General features: G+C 43.9%; 2 protein-coding genes across 2 annotated transcripts; one reads left to right on the forward strand and one right to left on the reverse strand.

Annotated features, from left to right (window-relative positions):
- Positions 1–56: 56 nt before the first annotated feature.
- agrp (agouti related neuropeptide) lies at positions 57–1,661 on the reverse strand. Its single transcript, XM_063188267.1, has 3 exons — positions 1,523–1,661; positions 983–1,080; positions 57–254 (listed from the first exon to the last, which is right to left on the reverse strand). Exons 1-3 carry the CDS (start codon positions 1,659–1,661, stop codon positions 57–59), a joined length of 435 nt encoding a protein of 144 aa, XP_063044337.1.
- Positions 1,662–5,770: 4,109 nt separating this feature from the next.
- Positions 5,771–19,200, forward strand: atp6v0d1 (ATPase H+ transporting V0 subunit d1). The gene is made up of 8 exons (XM_063189122.1): positions 5,771–6,029; positions 6,916–7,087; positions 11,282–11,460; positions 12,401–12,480; positions 12,605–12,682; positions 13,472–13,648; positions 15,650–15,727; positions 17,663–19,200. Exons 1-8 carry the CDS (start codon positions 5,771–5,773, stop codon positions 17,822–17,824), a joined length of 1,185 nt encoding a protein of 394 aa, XP_063045192.1. The 3' UTR covers positions 17,825–19,200.
- Positions 19,201–19,579: the final 379 nt, after the last annotated feature.

Consider the following 19,579-nt stretch of genomic DNA (forward strand, 5'->3'; position numbering starts at 1 on the left):
ATTGAGGCAGGTCAGGTGAGAGGATGCTGGAGTCGGTCCTGATGCTGATGCTGATGCTAGGCTCGTCCATGACCGTGAGAGCAGGTGGCGTCCATGCTGCGGCAATAGCAGTAGGCCTTGAAGAAGCGGCAGTAGCAGGTGTCACAGGGGTCACAGCAGGGCGTCTGGTGGCCCAGGCAGGACTGCTGGTGGGGGACGCAGCGCCGCGGGGCCTTGGTGGAACGGCCCTGGAGCATCATGGCTTGGCTACCATCCTGGGGAAAACTGCAGTAAGTAAGTATATAAAGGAAGCACATTTGAAAAGACAGATGGGGGGCGCTATCCTGGTTCTCAATCAATAGTGTAGTGTGCAGGTGCTTTTCCAGGGAAAAGGGGCATCTTAAACGTCAAAGTAAAGGAGGGTCTGAGACAACTCTGCTGTTGAGTTTTTTGTTTTATTAATAAAATGTATGAATTAAACCTTTATTAAGTTGCCTCAGGACCCTCCTTTATTTTGATATTTAGGAAGCACATTTGATTTGATTGTTAGACCTGACAGAGCATGCTGAAAGGGGATGGAGTAAGGGAAAGGAAAAGCACACATGAACAAAACCTAAACATGCAAGGCCATTTTGTGTTGATATGCAAAACATTCAATAGTATTAAAATTCTATAAATAAACATATTTAAAGGAACTTATTGAAAGCTTCAAATTCCCAAAAAGGACAGGGAAGGGCATGCATTAGATAGCACATAAACAAAACTGTCAACATGTTTTCTCTCACTTGCCGCCAGAGTAATGATGTTGGGGTTTTTTGCAACAAGACTATTTTTGTAATTATACGCCATGCTTTGAGTAATATTAACATGATCAACAGAAACTAATAAAAACTAAAAATGAAAGTAAAACATAAAATGCTATTTATCTCGATTTTCCTTTGTTTTTGACAAGGCAGTACAGAGCACATACTGTAATTATGACTATGACTATGCAAGTACATACTTCATCGTAAGCTCCAGGGTCATCCATCAGCTCCTCTGCAATCGAGTCCAAGTCCATCTGGAAGGGATCCCCTCTCTCTCTGGCTTGAGATTCCTTTTCTTGGAGCCAAACATGACAAAGTACAGGTTTCATGAATTACGGACGTACAGTATATGGTGGCACTGCACAAAATTCCATTTTGACTATCGAATCTCACCAAGCAATGGACTATTCATGAACTGCTTTACAATTAAGGAGCATGAATGGGACAGTGTACTGTGGTAACTCCAAGATTACGGTAACATTGTTTGTTGTGCAAGGGATACAAAAAAGTGCAATCTTAAGACACTCATACATTTATATGATGTTTTTAATTCCGAATTAATAATTCCGAATTAAATAGTCCCTTCGAGTTTACATTGATCTTAAGAGAGAGGTGTTTACATGACGTTTTCAAAGCGGAATTACCTAAGCTTTACTCAGAATTAAAGTTTGTTACGTAATTCAGAATTAAATGTCTCATGTAAATGTAGCTATTCACCAGTGTGTGTGGAATCTAACCTAAAGTAGAGAGCAGGGCTGCCTCCACCATCCTCAGGCTGGGGCTGGAGTCTGCCATGCGACTGGTGCGCACCGCACTCATGGCCTGATGATGAAGCAAGATGAGCATCCACCAGCAGTGCCTCAATGGACTGGACATGTTCAATCAGATACCTGGGGTTGGAGAAATAGATAGATAGATAGATAGATAGATAGATAGATAGATAGATAGATAGATAGATAGATAGATAGATAGATAGATAGATAGATAGATAGATAGATAGATAGATAGATAGATAGATAGATAGATAGATAGATAGATAGACAGATAGATAGATAGACCTTATTGTTCCCAAGGGGAAATTCGTTCTCACCACAGGAGTGGCGTCGCAGCAGAGCAAGTGCCTTTAGAACAGACCCGTCAACCCACCTGTACATTACATACATGCACAATACAATAAGACAAGGGAAGGGTGGGGCCGATAAACATGGACCATACAGGCAGGGAGACAGGCAGCATTAAGGAAGAAACAATGCAGCATAACAACATAGGGGCATATCGTAAGTCGTCTTCAAAGCAATTTGTCACTGCATGCTCAGGAACCGACTATGACTAATCAAGTCATGTTATTACATAGATTGTAAATACACATATAGTATATTTATGTTTAATAACTTGCAAAATTACACAAAACATTTAACCACACTGGTCGACAGCATTGCAGGCAGCAAAGAAACTGATCAAGAGCAAATTGCATCATGTAACTTAAAGATCTAATAAAGAACACTTCCTGAAAAAATCTGTGTGCAGGTGCGCTCACGTTTGTGGCGTGTGTGTGTGTGTGTGTGTGTGTGTGTGTGGTGTGTGGAGTGTGTGTGTGTGTGTGTGTGTGTGTGTGTGTGTGTGTGTGTGTGTGTGTGTGTGTGTGTGTGTGTGTGTGTGTGTCTGTCTGTCTGTCTGTGTCTGTCTCTGTGTCTGTGTGTGTGTGTGTGCGTGTGCGTGTGTGTGTGTGCATGCGTTATATTCTTTACCTTCTGCTCTCCTGGTGTGTTTGTTTGATGGCTCCTGAGGTGAGGAGGAGCAGCGTTTTCCCCTTTATAGCACCCTTGAGGGAGTGAGAGAGGGAGAGAGAAAGGGAGAGAGAGAGGGAGAGAGAGAGAGAGAGTCAGGCAGGGAGGCCGAAGTACACATGATGCCTCATTGGGGCTGATGAAGGGGCGGGGTCTCAGAGTGGCCTTGTGCTCATCAGATGTCCGGGGGAGTCTTGAGCAGGGGTGGAACTATAGGAGGGGTGAGCAGGGCATTCGCCCCTGGGCCCAGGGCCCTCTGGTATTGTTGATATGCAGCCCGTATGGGGGGCCCTTTCAGAGTTTTGCCCTGGGTCCCTGTGTGCAATTGTTCCACCACTGGTCTTGGGATGCGTCCAGCAGCTATTCGATTTTGTGGGGCCACTTTCACTAAACTCACAAAAGCCGGTCTACATAAATACATGATAATCAAAACAACCATCGGAGCAAACGCGTCATCGCATTTTCTATGCAACATTTTAGATGTCCTTGAATCATTCACGTCATACATATGGACTACATATGCGGCATATGCCTCTGTCGTAGTCTGCTTTTGCCTTTTGTCCCCTTTGACATAGCCTTTACAGTGGGTGTATGTCAAACAAATTATGCTTTCATCATGACAGGAAACATCATTTGGCCAAACGTCTGATTCATATTAGTTTTTATGTCCATGTAGGCATACTAGTTTATGACATCACTGGGCTTCTCAGTATAAGAAGCACAAGATGACCATGAGAGAAAATATCATTTAAGATCTCTGAGTGGATAGACTGCTATGTTAAATTGGACAGGTGAACTATTCCACGAAACCTTAATTGGGATGCTAGGCCAAAGTCTTTCCCCTCATGAGATGATTCATATCTAAGTGCCAGTATTTGTCTGCTCAAACGCTTTCCTGCTATTTTCAGTTGACTATATATATTTAGGAGAATGCACTTAGATTGGCTACATTACCTGGATGGGAAAACATGATTTTTATTTTGTTGCCTACTTTGTTTTCTCTGTGTTTTATGTGAGGTGATGGTACCGAATGAGCTTCATGCTAAAAATAAACGAAAAAAATCTTCCCTCCGGGCCATCAGCCCTAATACTCTTTTATTGATGGGCAACAGGTTGGAGCCATTCTCATTTCCACAATTGCTTACCCCCGTCTCTCACTCTCACCATACAGGCTTTTGTCCTTTCTGTATTCAATTAAAGTGATTTGCTGTTGAAATTGCCTATGTCCATTACAACTTATCACGAGAAAGCACAATATTTGTGTTTTTTGCTGATTCTGGGAATTCATCCTCACCGTAATTTCTAGCATCACCCACAGCAATACCATGAAAAGGAATGTTTTGTAAACATATGAGCAGCCCAGCGATTGACTGCCTGTGGATACTGACAATTCAAGGTCAGGTGAAGGGCCTTTTCAATGTCAGTAGGCCTATATTCCTACGTTTCCGCTCTAGGCCTGTGGGGGTTTACTTATTGTGGGTGGTATGTACATGCTTAAATTACCCTACATGCCAATTTGAATGTATAAGTGTCTGCTGCATTAGGCCAGGCTCTGAGAATGATTGAACATGTCTTCCCCCTCTCACATGCTAATATGTTTCTGAATTAGGCCATTTTTTTCTGGTATTATATTTTAATGTGAAGTGACCTTGGGTATCTTGAAAGGCACTTAAAATAAAATGTATTACTATTATTATCATTATTATAAAGCCTTTTCTATTGATATCTTCTTCTTGTACAATTCAAACCTTCTTTTTTCAGTCTAAGGGAAGATATCCTATAAGAGGTGAAATAAGAAAACGTATGACGACAATTTTTTCTAACAGGTTTCAAATGTTCTCCACACTAACAGTTCCACAAATAGGCTACTTACACATATGCTCTGTAGCCTACAGGTAGCACAGATAAGAAATCTGTGAATTTTTCAGACCACTCTCCCTTCAGAATATCTGACGTTGTGGTGGTTGCAATGCTCCTGGGCAAGACAGAACAGAGGAGGGTAGCACTAGCCTGGAAAACCAGCGCCAACTGCTGGATGGCAAAATGTTTTGCCTGCGGTTAGACATCCAATCCATTTAGGCTGGTTTATCAGGCTAGGGTAGCACATGAACAGTGATTTTGTTTGTAGTGCGAATGGGTGACCAGAAACACATACTTATTGGAGCGTTTGATGAAAAAACAGCACACTATTGGAACAGGGTGTTGATATAATGTGTAGGCCTATGACTGATGTATTCTGTAGCCTACTGTGTGCCTGTTCCACACCACAAGTGGGTGTTATTGATTTTATGAGATGAGATGTAAAATATGATTGATGACATCACACCCCTATAAATGAATGTTCTGTCTGTGCATTCTCTTGGCCCTCTCCCAACGTGAAGGTTGGGAGAGCAGTTTGTTTGTTTTCTATAAAATAAATATGACCTAGGCTGAAGAGTATTTCGTCTCGTCTTTCTGTTGTACATAGGCCTAACTGTTGGACTCATCTCCACCTGCTAACACAGGGCTAAAAAATAAATGTAATGCATAGGCACTATGCAGCAAAATCCATTGTGGGTTTCAATGATTTTTATGTAGGCTATTTTTAATAACATTGTTATTTATCATACTGATTTTGGAGCATAGTACGTGGCACCCTAGGCCTACACAACACACTTCGGGGACTGTTTTAGTGCGTAATTAATACACCATACGCCAGGGCTATTCAAATGGCGGCCCTTGGACAGCAAAGTTCTGGACCCCCACAAGCCCCTTCAAATAGGCTACAGAAACGTTTTTTGTAATTTAGAGATAAAAGTATGGGCTCCGTTATCATGCTGAAACGAGACACGGGATAGTAAAATGCAGGAAATGACATATAAGAAATGCAAAATTTTCTGGGGGAGTAGGCCTACCCCCAGACCCTCCACTTCAATGAAGTCTTCCATATTTTTTTAATTGACATTCGGCAACCATAATAGGCTTATTAGGCTACATAGCCCTACATATAGTTCGGCCCCTTTACTGGGAGGAATTTGAAAAAATGGCCCTCGTTGAAATATAATTGAATACCCCTGCCATACGCACTGAAACATGGACACTGAAGTGCATACATTTCAGATAAAGCACACGAGTGACTGACAGCTCCGTTACCGCAGAAATAGGCCTGCCCCTGCTGCATTCTATTTTCCGATCAGCTGTTCTGTCACATGAGTGCGCATGATCACGTGTTGTGTGACCCATTCACAGCCGGGTATTTTTCTGCATATTAGCTCTGTCGGGGAAGTGTTTAGCTTTGAATACCGATTCTCTTTCCCCTTTTTAAAGGGCTGTTTTGAAATCCTCAAAATGCCTTCCTTCCCAGAGCTGTATTTTAATGTGGACAATGGTTATTTAGAAGGACTGGTGAGGGGTTTTAAAGCCGGAATCCTAACCCAAGGAGACTATCTAAATCTTGTTCAGTGTGAAACCCTGGAAGGTAAGCCAGCTAGCTAGTATTTGCTAATACGTTTGCTAATATTGAACAAACCCAAGAGAAGTGTTACTGGCATTGAGCGCTGTTCGTCCAAAATTGGCATTCTGTGTAAGCAAATAATGCGCATGCTGATTTCGATGCCGTTTGATGTGCCCGATCTTTGAACAGCGTCGTGATGCCTCAGTGTCCCATGATCTGCGCCTAGCTTGCTACCTATCATTCCCATTCTAGCTAGCTAACATGGAAGCAGATTGACATTCGCTAGCCAAATGTTAGCTGACTAGTTCTATATTGATACATTACACGTTGTTTGTATGAATAACAGTTAAACAAATCACTACAGACACTGGTGTGTTTGTAAAAGGTAACGGCAAGGCATTTGTCACTAAATGGTGTCAGTATATTCTCAGTCTTCAGAGGGCGGTAGTGTGCAATGTATCATCTGGGTGCTACATTTCTATGATCAGCTGTCATTTGTTACATTGACTTCCTTTAATAATGGTTACCAATATCACTATTTCTAGACTTATCTTGTGGTAACACAATAGCCTTTAGAAATTAAGCACCATTCAGTTCAATCTTTCTTCCACTAGAACGTACGTCGTTTTATTGGATTGTAATAGCAGAGACGTTCTAAATGCATTTAGAACAGAGAATCTTTGGTAATAGCTCAGAACCCAGATAAGACATACGATTCCATTTCAATAGCAGAAAAAAACGTTAGTGGCCATTTCAGACGTTTTGGTTGTGTATGCTTGGAATGTTTCAGTGTCTGATGTGTTTGCATCAGTTAGGAAGCCCTTTAAGGAAGTGGAAACTCTGTCATGGTGTTCTGACTTAAAAAACGGAGCCATAATTTCCATCTCTCTCTCTCTCCCTTCCTCCTCAGACTTGAAGCTCCACCTGCAGAGTACAGACTATGGCAGTTTCTTGGCCAACGAGGCCTCCCCACTGACCGTGTCAGTCATCGATGACAAACTCAAGGAGAAGATGGTGGTGGAGTTCCGCCACATGAGGAACCAGTCCTATGAGCCGCTGGCCAGCTTCATGGACTTCATCACGTAAGTAGCAAGTGGCGCAGCCATTTGCCTGATTTTCATAGATCACGTACCGCGATTCTGGTCTGACCAGGACTATAACGAATAGTGTTTCCAAATGGCCTGGTTAAGCCGCCTCCCTCGGCTTGCTTCTGGTTGAGGGCTGTGCCGAAGTTTAAACCAAACATTTCTTAGTCCCAATAGAACGTCTCAGCTTAAACCACGTCACTGCCTTGAACACGCCTCTACCCAGGACAGTTGGAAATGCTCAGTTGATTGGTTCCAGACAAAGTGGGTGGAGATCCCCCTGTAGCGGGATCAGATTCTACTTGAATGAGCTCCTGGCCCTAGTGAGTGCATCTTAATATGCCACCTTGCCTCCTCCACTTGCGCTTGTCTCCTCGCCCCGCCTCCTGGCCCCTCCTCCGTGGAGAAAACGATAAAGTTTCCCAGCTGTCAGCCTAGCCACAACAACTTTTGAGGGACTTTTTCATTCACCATCCCAATTGCAAACGAGAAAAAGACTCTACAATTGAGCTTTTGCAAGATATTGAAATATAATGCTGTTGTCAGTGATGTCATCATGACGAGAAGCGAGTTGAGGAGGCAAGTGGAGGAGGCAAGGTCCCATATTAAGATGCACTCACTGTGTGTAGCTGAGCCGAAGGCGTTGCGTCACCAGTAGGGTGGAGCCCGGCTAGCAGCCATGGCTCAATGGTTAGAGCGCTGGCCTTTAGATCAGAGGGTTGCAGGCTCAAATCCCACCCTTACCTGCACCTCCGTCCATGGTTGAATTGCCCTTGAGCAAGGCACCTAACCTCACATTGCTCAAGGGACTGGAGTATATACAATACCCTCCAGGACTGTAACCAATACCCTGTATCTAACTAGCTGTAAGTCACTTTGAATAAAAGCGTCAACTTACGGTAGGGACACATAGGAGGCGAAGCAAGCGAAGCGAAGAGAGGCGAAATCCAACCGTCATCAGATCGTCGCGGCGAATCAAATGGGATGGAACAGTTATGTTGTTGATTTGATTGGGCCACGGCAGGTGAATTCGCTCCTCATTTGTATAACATTAAACTTTCTTTAATAATTTCGCTTTGCTTCGCTCCCGTTCGCTTGCTTTCGCTTGCCATCGCTTGCCTTCGCCTCTCTCATAGGAATGAATGGCAAAGTTCGCGAATTCGCGTGTATGTGTCCCTACCGTAAGTGTAGTGTAATGTAAAAAAAGCCAGCCCGGGCAGGTATTCAGAGACGGTGTCAAAGGGTTTCTTCAATGTGGACGGCAAAGATCATTGAGTGTAGCAAGATAGTTCAGTTGCACCATAAATGTTTGGTGCAGACCAACCCGCCATGGATGTCATTTTAGAAACCAAACATTCCACTACCCCACTGCCACTTGTCACTGCCAACTCATGGCTATCGTTAATTATCGCTATTTATCGTTAAGCTCCCCACATGCTGTGTGCCACAATCAGCTTGGAGATGTTATTGTATGGAAACGGCACTGAAGCTGACATATTAGGGCTATAACGATACACTATACACTATGCACTAAACATAAAAAATTATTTATTTGTTTTGTTTGTTTTTTGGCGTTTTGTGTCCTTATTTGAGAGGACGGTCAAGAGAGACAGGAAATGAGTGGGGAGAGAGAGAAGGGGAAGGATCGGCAAAGGACCCGGCCGGGAATCGAACTCGGGTTGCCGGCCGAGCAGCCCAGTGCCCTATCATTGGAACCGTTAAGGGCCGTACACACACGTCGCTGCTAGTTACTCGCTCAGCGGATGAAGTCAATAGAATGTCTACGTGTTCCAGCGAGTCTCGCTGGCGAGTAGGCGAGGAGAGTACAAGCGATGCGATGTGGGCGGGTTCCGAGATAAACTTATTTTATCTTCGAGCGACGCGAGTTAAGCGAGTTAAGCGGTGACGTTGCCCCTGTGGTGTTCTGACCACCCAACTTCTGCACGCAATCACACTTTGAAGTGTTGAGGAAAATACATCCAATACAGTGTACACCATCAAAGGCTCATATGCATGGTTGTGCACAGCACACGATCAACGTTAAACAGCGTAGGTCTACATTTTGTTTCGTACGGACGTTATTGGCGCGGACAGCGGGAACCATGACAACCAGTAAACAAAATCACCCAGAGCGAGTGGCAAGTAGGCGAGTGAGCAAGTAGCGAGTAAATAGCAGCGACGTGTGTGTACGGCCCTTTAGGGTTGGAGCTAGGAGTGCGCGGTATGGACGGTATACTATCGTGCGAGGTATTTTTTTCCCCAAGGTATGGATTTTGTCCATACCGCTCTACCGCCATAGCGCATTGCGTCCTGCAGATGGCAGTAATAGACAACGTGTTGAACATCCACAGACTGTCTCTCGTGGTAGCCAAAAGAATATGTGGTTGTAGAACAGAAGCACAATTTCATTTAAGCTTTAAGTGTAAAATGTATAGTTAGTGTAGTGAACTATGGTTTTAAACTGTATGTGATTTCGATTCTGGTCTCCACAATTTAATGTACAGTGGTGTTTGAAAAGCAAGTTAGCAAGCTAACAGCCCAAGTCATTCATGTCAATGCTGGTGTCTGACAACAGAAGTGCTAAATCCATGTGCTACTGGTTGCTTTACATTTGCGCCAGCCTTACTGTATGTTACTGTGTCCAGGTGAGATAATATCATTCACGATATCTGGCTGGGTGTTAGTAACTTAGATGACTGTTCACTGTTTAAAATGTGATTTAGCGATTTCGCTAACGTTAGCACGCTAACCGCTGCTGCAGTGATAGCTGCCATTTGCATTAGTTCTACAATGCATTGCTGGCTGCCTCATGTGAAAGTTCGTTTTTTTTAAACTTTAACAATAACAGCTGAACCATTAGGCTTGGCATAATCACAGATGCAAGCACACATTTCCAAATTACCCCCAGCAACTCCAGAAATAGAAAAAAAGGTCAAATGAACGATTTATTGGATAAAATCCATTTTATGTTTGACACCCCTCCCTTCCCTAGTTTAACCCCTTCTAGACTTGGTGAAATTGACAGTGTTGTAGCCTATTGCATTGCATTGCAAAATGCATTTTACATAGTTTTTGTCTGTTTTCAAAAGATTTGAATAGCAAGAATTCACACACATTACAAAAATGCAAATGTTTAAAAAATGCAAATGCAGAAGTAAAAAAAAAAGGCGTTTTGTACATTTTGCGACGGAATGCTTACATTTTACACAAATGTAAAATACCGTGATATATACCGTGATATATACCGTGGCTAAAATTATACCGAGGTATACATTTTTGGCCATACCGCCCACCCCTAGCTGGAGCATAGAAAAGTGTTGGAGACATGTTATTTCCTTTCCTTCAAGATGTTTATTTTGTGCATGGCAGAAGGTTGTGGTGGTTACATCAAGCTCCTCTCTGGTCCTGTCTGCACATGATGATCCCACATACCGTGGATGACTGCACAATTAATAAATAAAGAAAATCTAAAGAAGAGAATAATATAACTTAGACTGTGCAGAACTTTATCTGAATACTCATGATGAACCCTCTTGTCCTCTTCTCCCCTCTCACGATGATCATGATCAGAGACTTAAATTAACTTTTTTTTCTCATCACCAGCCAACATAGCTAGATCTTAATCTCACTAGCCGAACACACACTCTCTAATAGGTCAATGTGGCTAGTAAATTGGTCTTTTCTACCAGCCAAACTGAATTTTCACCAGCATTTCACCAGTTGTCTGGTGTTAATTACGAGACCTGATCATGATTGTCCTCTCTCTTTCCTGCTCACGATGATCCCTCACCAGGGGGGTATACTAAGAAAATGGTTAAGTGGTAAACCAGGCTTTGTTAACTTGCAGGAGGTGGTAAACCTGCTAATGGATAAACCCACAGGCATCATTTAGTTAAGAAAATGAGAACTCCAGGCTCTTCTATTAGGTGATTTACCACTACCAGAAGGTAAACTTAACCTGGTTTACTCCTAAACCAGGGGCCTGTACTAAGAAGCTGTTTCAGGAGTAAACCAGCTTAAGAGGTAAATCTTCTTTAAAAAATGAGAACTCCTGGCTCTTCTATTAGATGATTTATCTCTTAACCTAACCTGATCTACTCCTGAACCAGCTTCTTGGTGTACCCCTCTGGTTTATTACTGAACCAGCTTCTTATCATACCCCCCTTGTTCTTGCTCTCTCCCCGGCTGCAGGTACAGCTACATGATCGACAATGTCATCCTGCTGATCACGGGCACCCTGCATCAGCGCGCCATCTCCGAGCTGGTTCCTAAATGCCACCCGCTGGGCAGCTTCGAGCAGATGGAGGCCGTCAACATCGCGCAGACCCCCGCCGAGCTCTACAACGCCATCCTTGTGGACACGCCCCTGGGTAAAAGCAAACAAACAAACAAAAGCATAGTAGAGTCTGGACTCTGATGAAGATGGTTAAACCATCGAAACGTTAGTCATATTGTGCACTTGAATAAATAACAAAAAGAATTGCATCTGTGTTGCTCTGGTGTTGTCTCTCCTGCGTAGTAGAGTACTCAAAGCAGAGTCCCTGTGCACAACCACTGTCCAGGTGCTGGTGATGTGCGGTACAGTAAAAGTAATCCAAGTAAAGAGGAGCACAAATGACCGCACACTGGTCATCTTTGCTGGTAGTTTATTTGGTGAACAACGTGTTTTGCGGTTGCTTCATCAGGTTCACTCACACAGGTTCAATGCGTAATAGTGTCTGTGTTTCTTCATTATTTTGGTTGTAGTAAAGCAAGAAATGGCAAAAGGTAGTAGCAAGATTTTTTTTAGGGTCTACCTCTAACCTTTTCACCATATCTGGTAGTAGTACCTAAAGGCAGAGTGAAGAGAGCATATCATAAGAAAGATGCTGGTCTCATTGAACAAAAACAGATCACATTAATATTATGACGGGTTGTGCATTATATTTTATTCCATTTTATTTTATTATTTGTTTTTATTTCATTTACTTCATTTCATTAGTTTTTGTTTTAACGTTGTTGTTAATCTAACTGTTATGCACATTGAGCTTTATGTCTTGTGTATGAATTGTGCTATACAAATACTGTTGTTGTTGTTGTTGTTGTTTACAAGAATATTTGTTATTGTGTGTTATATTAATAGTGTGATTTGCTGCAATGTTAACCTATGCTCCTCAAGAAATGAAAGAGGCGTGCATGTCTGATGTATGGTGTTGGATCACATGTAGAATAAAATTGACTAAATAGTCACTAGGGGGCGCCAGATGCAAAGTAAAGAGCATGTTCAGTACCTCGGTGGTGTGAGATCTAAAGCTTTGCCTTTTTTTCCAGCTGCCTTCTTCCAAGACTGTATATCGGAGCAGGACTTGGATGAGATGAACATTGAAATAATCCGTAACACCCTGTACAAGGTAAAATCTCTTCACCTGTCAAAAAAAATCTTGTCAATCTTTCATTGCAGAATTCTATATTAAGTAATTGTAATTGAGTGTCAAAGTTTGCATCTCACCAGTATTGTTTTTTTTCCCTTTTCAGGCATATTTAGAGGCCTTCTATAAATTCTGCTCCACCCTGGGAGGAACCACGGCTGACACCATGTGCCCCATCCTTGAGGTAATTGTCATTTTGGCCCGTCATTACACAATTACAACTTAAACATTCAGAGGGTTACAGGTTCGAAACCCATCGTACCTGTCTCCCTTCATCTCCATCCATGACTGAAGTGCCCTTGAGCAAGGCACCTAACCCCATATGGACTGTAACCAATACCCTGAAAATAACCAAGTGTTAGCTAAGTGTAATGCAATGTTAAAAAGACAAACTTGATTGAGAATGAAGAAGAATATGGAAGATCTGTTGTGTATTATAAATTTAATTACAGGCTTTATTATTATGTGGTCTTCTATCAGGGGGGTATATTACTAAGAAGCTAGTTGATGAGTAAATCAGTTTAAGTTAAGAGGCAAATCATCTAATAGAAGAGCCTGGAGTCCTCATATTCTTAAGAAAATAAGGACTCCAGGCTCTTCTATTAGATAATTTACCATTTACCTTACCTGGCTTAATCCTGAACCAGCTTCTTAGTATAGGGCCCCAGACGTTTTATAGGCACTCATGGGTAAGCGGTTAGGGAGTCAGACTTGTAGCCCAAAGGTTGCCGTCTCGACTCCCGACCCGCCAGGTTGGTGGGGGGAGTAATTTACCAGTGCTCTCCCCCATCCTCCTCCATGACTGAGGTACCCTGAGAATGGGTGAGGCATAAATGCTATTTCGTAGTGTGCAGTGTTCGCTTGTGTGCCTTGGAGTGTTGTGTCACAATGATAATAGGAGTTGGAGTTTCCCAGTTGGGCTTTCACTTTCACTGACATATTAACATGTGCTTTCTGCTTGGTCTCCTTTCAGTTTGAGGCAGACCGCCGAGCCTTCATCATCACCATCAACTCCTTTGGCACGGAGCTGTCCAAAGAGGACCGTGCCAAGCTCTTCCCCCACTGTGGCAAGCTCTACCCAGAGGGCCTGGCGCAGCTGGCCCGCGCAGACGACTACGAGCAGGTCAAAGCCGTGGCAGACTACTACCCCGTGAGTACCTCACTGGCATGGGCACACACAACAGATTAATATAGTGAAAGTTGGGAACGGAGTGTTTTTAGAAGGGGCCGTGTTGGACCTTCTCGAAACGTATCAAAGTAAAAGAGGTCATCGGTGTGCATTTCAACCTTGACTTACATTGAACTTTTACATTTTGAGTCTGCACCTAGCTAGAATGGATGGGTGTGAGATTTTAATGAAATCCTATGGAGAGTATCATGATCTGCTTCAGTAGTCACAGTGCATGTTGACATGCATGTTTCTTTGGAAATCTGAATTTCACCTAATGTTGATGCATTCAGGCATCCCAAACCATGTCAGTCCCACTACTATGCTTGACTTGACAAATGGAACACTTTTTTTGGTAAAACCCACTTTTTTACCACCACACATGCTTCACACCATCTAAAGCACATTTGTTTACCTTGGTCTCAAGAGAGATGAACAAACCAAGGATATGGATCACTGGAACCATGTTGTGTGGTCTGATGAGACCAAGATAAACAAATTTGCTTTAGATGGTGTCAAGCATGTGTGGTGGTAAACAAGTGAGTTTTGCAAAAAAAAGTGTACCATCTGTCAAATCAAGCATGGTAGTGGGACTGACATGTAATGGTTTGGGGATGCATGAATGCCGTCAACATTGGAAGTCAACATGCAAAGTGACTACTGAAGCAGATTGTGATACTCTCCATAGGATTTCATTCAAATCTCACACCAATCTATTCCATGTAAGGCAAGGATGAAACACACACCAGTGACCTCCCTTTTCATTTCGAGACCTTTCGGGCCAACACAGTCCCTTCTCAGACACTCTCTACTACAGGATTTTAACCTGTAGTGTACTCACTTTTGTTTAACCTTGTCAAACATTAATGGCTGTATTAGTATATATTGTTGTTAACAGGTCACTAATCATTGTGTCGAAGTGAAATTTATTTAATGTTGTCCTATGAAAAGATATACTTACAAATCTGCAAAAACGTGAGAGGTGTACTCACTTCTGTGACGTACTGTATCTTGGCATTTCTCCAGAAAATGCATAGTCGGACTCCTTATGTAATTTCGTGTGTTTTTGTTCAATTGGTCACCCCTTTTTCCTTGGAAGTTGAGCAAGATTTCCCAAACACATTACACATATATGTATTCACATCAGTAGTTCAGACAAAATTGACAGCTTGGCATTTCTCCCAAGAGTGTACAATGCTTCTGATTAGTTACACTCATTCCTGAAAGACGAGCAAGATTTCCTAATCAAGTCTTGCGTGAGTTTAAGTCCAGGGTGCAACTTTTTCTGATTTTATTCTTGCTGTAACTCCACTGATGTTGCTTAAACAATATCACCCCTTTAGGTTTTAAGACAAATCACAGTCTGTTGAAGTCCTGAGGCCTCTCCACTGACCTGTCTAATGTTCAGGTTTTTCTGTATGTCTATAACGGCCAGGTAAAACCAATTGAAAATGATCATGCTTGGTCATACTTTTCCATGAAAACTGAAAATAAAGTCTGATGAATGTCAGATGAAGGGCATGATGCCCAAAACGTCACTACATTTAAATAAGATAAACGGGAGCTTGGTGTGTGAACTTTTTTTCTTCAGTTTACATGTGCCTTGGCTAGTCCTGCACCCACAACATTTTTTGAGACGGACCGGATGTGCTTGTTTTTTTCTGTGTTAAAGGGGTATGCCACTATTTTGGGGCTTAATACAGTTAAAATCGTTGGCTGGGGTTTATAAAGGTGGTAAAGTGTCTTATTTTTCATGCAAGCCGTTGTCTTGGTTTAAGACAAGGTAAAAGAGGGAATATGTCGCTAAGCTAGTGAAAGTCAATGGATCCATGTAGCATGCTAGGCTTGCTAAGCAAGACAACAGCTTGCATGAAAAATAAGACGCTTTACCACCTTTATAAACTCCAGCCAACAATTTTAACTGTATTAAGCCCCAAAATAGTGGCATACCCCTTTACACTTGGCCATGCCTCCCCCCCCCAGGAATACAAGCTTCTGTTTGAAGGAGCAGGCAGCAACCCAGGAGACAAGACTCTAGAGGACCGCTTCTTTGAACACGAGGTGAGTCTGGTCAAATCACACCCCCACCCCACCACACCTCACCTCACCGGCCCCACTATCACACCTCACCGCCCCCACCACACCACACCACACCTCACCGCCCCCACCATCACACCTCACCGCCCCCACCACCACACCTCACCACACCTCACCACACCTCACCTCACCGGCCCCACCACACCTCACCTCACCGCCCCCACCACCACCTCACCGCCCCCACCATCACACCTCACCTCACCGGCCCCACTACCACACCTCACCGGCCCCACTACCACACCTCACCTCACCGGCCCCACTACCACACCTCACCTCACCGGCCCCACTACCACACCTCACCTCACCGGCTCCACTACCACACCTCACCTCACCGGCCCCACTACCACACCTCACCTCACCGGCCCCACTACCACCTCACCTCACCGGCCCCACTACCACACCTCACCGGCCCCACTACCACCTCACCGGCCCCACTACCACACCTCACCGCCCCCACTACCACCTCACCTCACCGGCCCCACTACCACACCTCACCGCCCCCACTACCACCTCACCTCACCGGCCCCACTACCACACCTCACCGGCCCCACTACCACACCTCACCGCCCCCACTACCACCTCACCTCACCGGCCCCACTACCACACCTCACCTCACCGGCCCCACTACCACCTCACCGGCCCCACTACCACACCTCACCTCACCGGCCCCACTACCACCTCACCGGCCCCACCACCACACCTCACCGGCACAGCACACTCAGCTCAAACTCAGTCATCACTCCCTGCTTCCAACACTCTCACTCTCACACACACACATGCATAGAACACACACGCATAGATCACACACACACGCACACATAGATCACACACTGCAACCGCACGGCACACTCAGCTCAAACATAACTTCATCACTCCCTGCCCAACACACACCCACCCACACACACACGTAGATCACACACACACACGCGTAGATCACACACTTGCACCACGCAGCTTGGATGTGAGGAAGTCTGGGTAATGAGCGTCTCATCATCGCTGGTAATTGATGGTCGTCTTGATATCTGACCACATCACAAGGCCACACAGGAGAGCGGTGCGCTCTTGCAGATGTTGTCTTCACACATCTCCAGGCCGGTGGGGGCCTGACTGGTTTGGATTGCGTCCCTGGATCGGATTTACCACAAATGGTCCACGTTTGAAGTGGTTTTCCGAGGGGCCATGCGTCACCCCTGTTTACAAGTCCTTTTTTTTATGCTGACTGTGTGTGTTCGTTTTTTTTGTTCGTGGGTGATTCATTATAATTACGATGTTCCCAAGGGAAAGCAAAGGCTCATTTATTATTGAGTATCTGCCATGGAGCGCCTTTCCTGCCTTTCCTTTCCTTTCCTGCCCGCCTCTGCAGCCTTTTTAAACTGTGGCTTAGTAATGATTTAGGCCCTTGTGTGCACTGCTGTACTGCATGTTCTTACTAAGCTCTTTGTGGTCTGGAATGGTTCCATTTGGAAGAGGACTTCCCCCTGCTCCCCCGCTCGTTCGGCCGACCGGCCGACAGTGTTGTCACTGATGAAACGCCCTGCCAAATGATGCGGCCTGTGTGATTGATGCCGAGTGATGATCCTAGAGTCCCATTAAGACTGTTTAGAGAGCAGCACACCCACGGGCTCAGAAAGACACTGATAAACCTATGACACAACGGCCTGCAGAAATGCCTACTTCACATTTTCAAGTGCGTCATAATGTCTTTCCCCACTCAACTGCCTTCTTTTGACCAGATACAGACCGAAATTAAGTAAATTATTTATTTTATGTTACTTTTACCTCAGGATTGGGAGGGGGGGAAACTTAACATGCAGGGTTTTTTGTGTGTTTTTTTTGTCCTATTAGGTGAAGCTAAACAAGCGCGGGGGTTTTTTGTGTGTGTGTTTCTTGTCCTATTAGGTGAAGCTAAACAAGCTAGCTTTCCTGAACCAGTTCCACTTCAGCGTGTTCTACGCCTACGTCAAGCTGAAGGAGCAGGAGTGCAGGAACATTGTGTGGATCGCTGAGTGCATCGCCCAGAGGCACCGCGCCAAGATCGACAACTACATCCCCATCTTCTAATCACTCAAATCTCCCAATCGCAATCGCTGATTCTCTGATCGAATCTCTCCTCTGTGTGTGTGTATCTCTCTCTCTCTCTCTCTCTCTCTCTCTCTCTCTCTCTCTCTCTCTCTCTCTCTCTCTCTCTCTCTCTCTCTCTCTCTCTCATTCTGTTTTCTCTTGAGTTCCACCTCTAATCCATTCGTACCACAAACTTTTTTATTTATTGTTGTGATTTTTTTTTTTTTTTTTAAAGGAAAGCACTTGCACTGCTCTGTTCCTAAGAAAAAACCCCCCTATCTCGCTATCAGACGGAGAAGGCTCTTCCAGAAAGACATTTCTACTTCAAACGCCTTGAAAAACTCCCTAAGCAGTTAATCAACTTGTACTGACATCATGTTTACGTCCTGAAAGAACATTTCTGTGTGACAACAACCCCCTACCCCCTTCCCCAACCCCCCGTGAAATCTCCTCACCCCAAGCCGTGGCCTTGGTCACTCCGTCCAACATTCCCTGCATTCCCATTGGCTTAATTAGTGGAGGGCTAACTTCTCACTGTCGCGACAGTCTTAGCGGTGGTGTGTGGAGAGCTGAAGGTACGGTAGTGTGGTTGGTTGGAACTTCACGCATCTCTGCCAATAGCAGTAGGCATTGTGCTTTACCGTAACTCGCTATGCACTGTTGGGGGCAGTGGCGACCCAAGATGCATCTCACATTTTGCGATCTAGGGTGGCTGTCAAGTGACTCCATCAATCACTGTCAGTGGCAGTGTCAGTTATGTGCCTCAAGGGAAAATGATGGTGATGAATATTCAGTGTCCAATGGTACCGTACATTCCACTACAAGTCGATATCCTTCATCTTCTCTGGTTTTTGTCATGTTGTGAATGGAGTGGAGTCGTAGGCCTGTTGTTGGTGTAGTATTCAATCCTTTCCCCCCTGGTTCGAGACCTGAAAAATTTACTCGTAGAAAAACATTAGTGTATATTATTAAAAGAAAAAGAAGGTAGAAAAGAAAATTGTTGCATTGTTCACCTGTGGTGATTTTGTCTGGAGTTAGTGGGTGTGCTGTTTGAGCTTTGTTGCTGATATTTATGTAAAGGATTCTAAATATACATGCGAGTAATATGATGAGTACTAACATTCAGAGGCTGAACACTGCTCCAGACAAACGCTCAGATGAAACCCTGTGTCCCCTTACTTTACTTTGTGCAAAGAAATAAATGTATTGTTTGTTGGAAATGCGCAAAGTGAACGTTATACACATGAACATGAGTATATTTAAAATATATATATATATATATAAATAAGATTTTAAAACGTTGGTGTGTCTTTGTTGCATTGGATGATGTTTTCTGTTTCTTGTTGTAAATGTGAAATTAAAAGCTGTATGAAGTATTTCAATGTGTCATTCCATTTCTGTTTCTTGGACTCGCGCATTGTTGTTCCCCCGCGCTAAATGGATATCATATCACATGGCCCTAAAGAGCACTCACAAGATGCGTAAAGTTAGTAAACCAAGACGTACTACTTTTGCACATTTTCTGACCTCTTCACCATAAAATCATAAAAGCCTTCTAGATTTTTACAATGGTCTCAGAATTGGGAAATTTCTCAGAAAAAAGTTGTCCGCATCACGTTTGAGGGATTTTCCACCAGGTGGAGATGTGCGCTCAATCCTTCCACACAGTGTCGGTAACTCGGCGCTATCTCAATGTACCTCATCGTCTCCGATCGTGGGAGTTATTCCAGGGATTGTTGACATGTTTCAAAAATA

Source organism: Engraulis encrasicolus, chromosome 22 (genome assembly GCF_034702125.1).
Source record: "Engraulis encrasicolus isolate BLACKSEA-1 chromosome 22, IST_EnEncr_1.0, whole genome shotgun sequence".
NCBI classification, from domain to species: Eukaryota; Metazoa; Chordata; class Actinopteri; order Clupeiformes; family Engraulidae; genus Engraulis; species Engraulis encrasicolus.

Coding starts and splice junctions, on each gene's coding strand:
- agrp (XM_063188267.1), bottom strand. CDS start 1,661: ATGTCCAGTCCATTGAGGCACTGCTGGTGGATGCTCATCTTGCTTCAT. Junction 1,081..1,522: donor AGCCCTGCTCTCTACTTTAG/GTTAGATTCCAC, acceptor TTTGGCTCCAAG/AAAAGGAATCTCAAGCCAGA. Junction 255..982: donor ACCCTGGAGCTTACGATGAA/GTATGTACTTGC, acceptor AGTTTTCCCCAG/GATGGTAGCCAAGCCATGAT.
- atp6v0d1 (XM_063189122.1), top strand. CDS start 5,771: ATGATCACGTGTTGTGTGACCCATTCACAGCCGGGTATTTTTCTGCAT. Junction 7,088..11,281: donor AGCTTCATGGACTTCATCAC/GTAAGTAGCAAG, acceptor CCCCGGCTGCAG/GTACAGCTACATGATCGACA. Junction 12,481..12,604: donor TCCGTAACACCCTGTACAAG/GTAAAATCTCTT, acceptor TTCCCTTTTCAG/GCATATTTAGAGGCCTTCTA.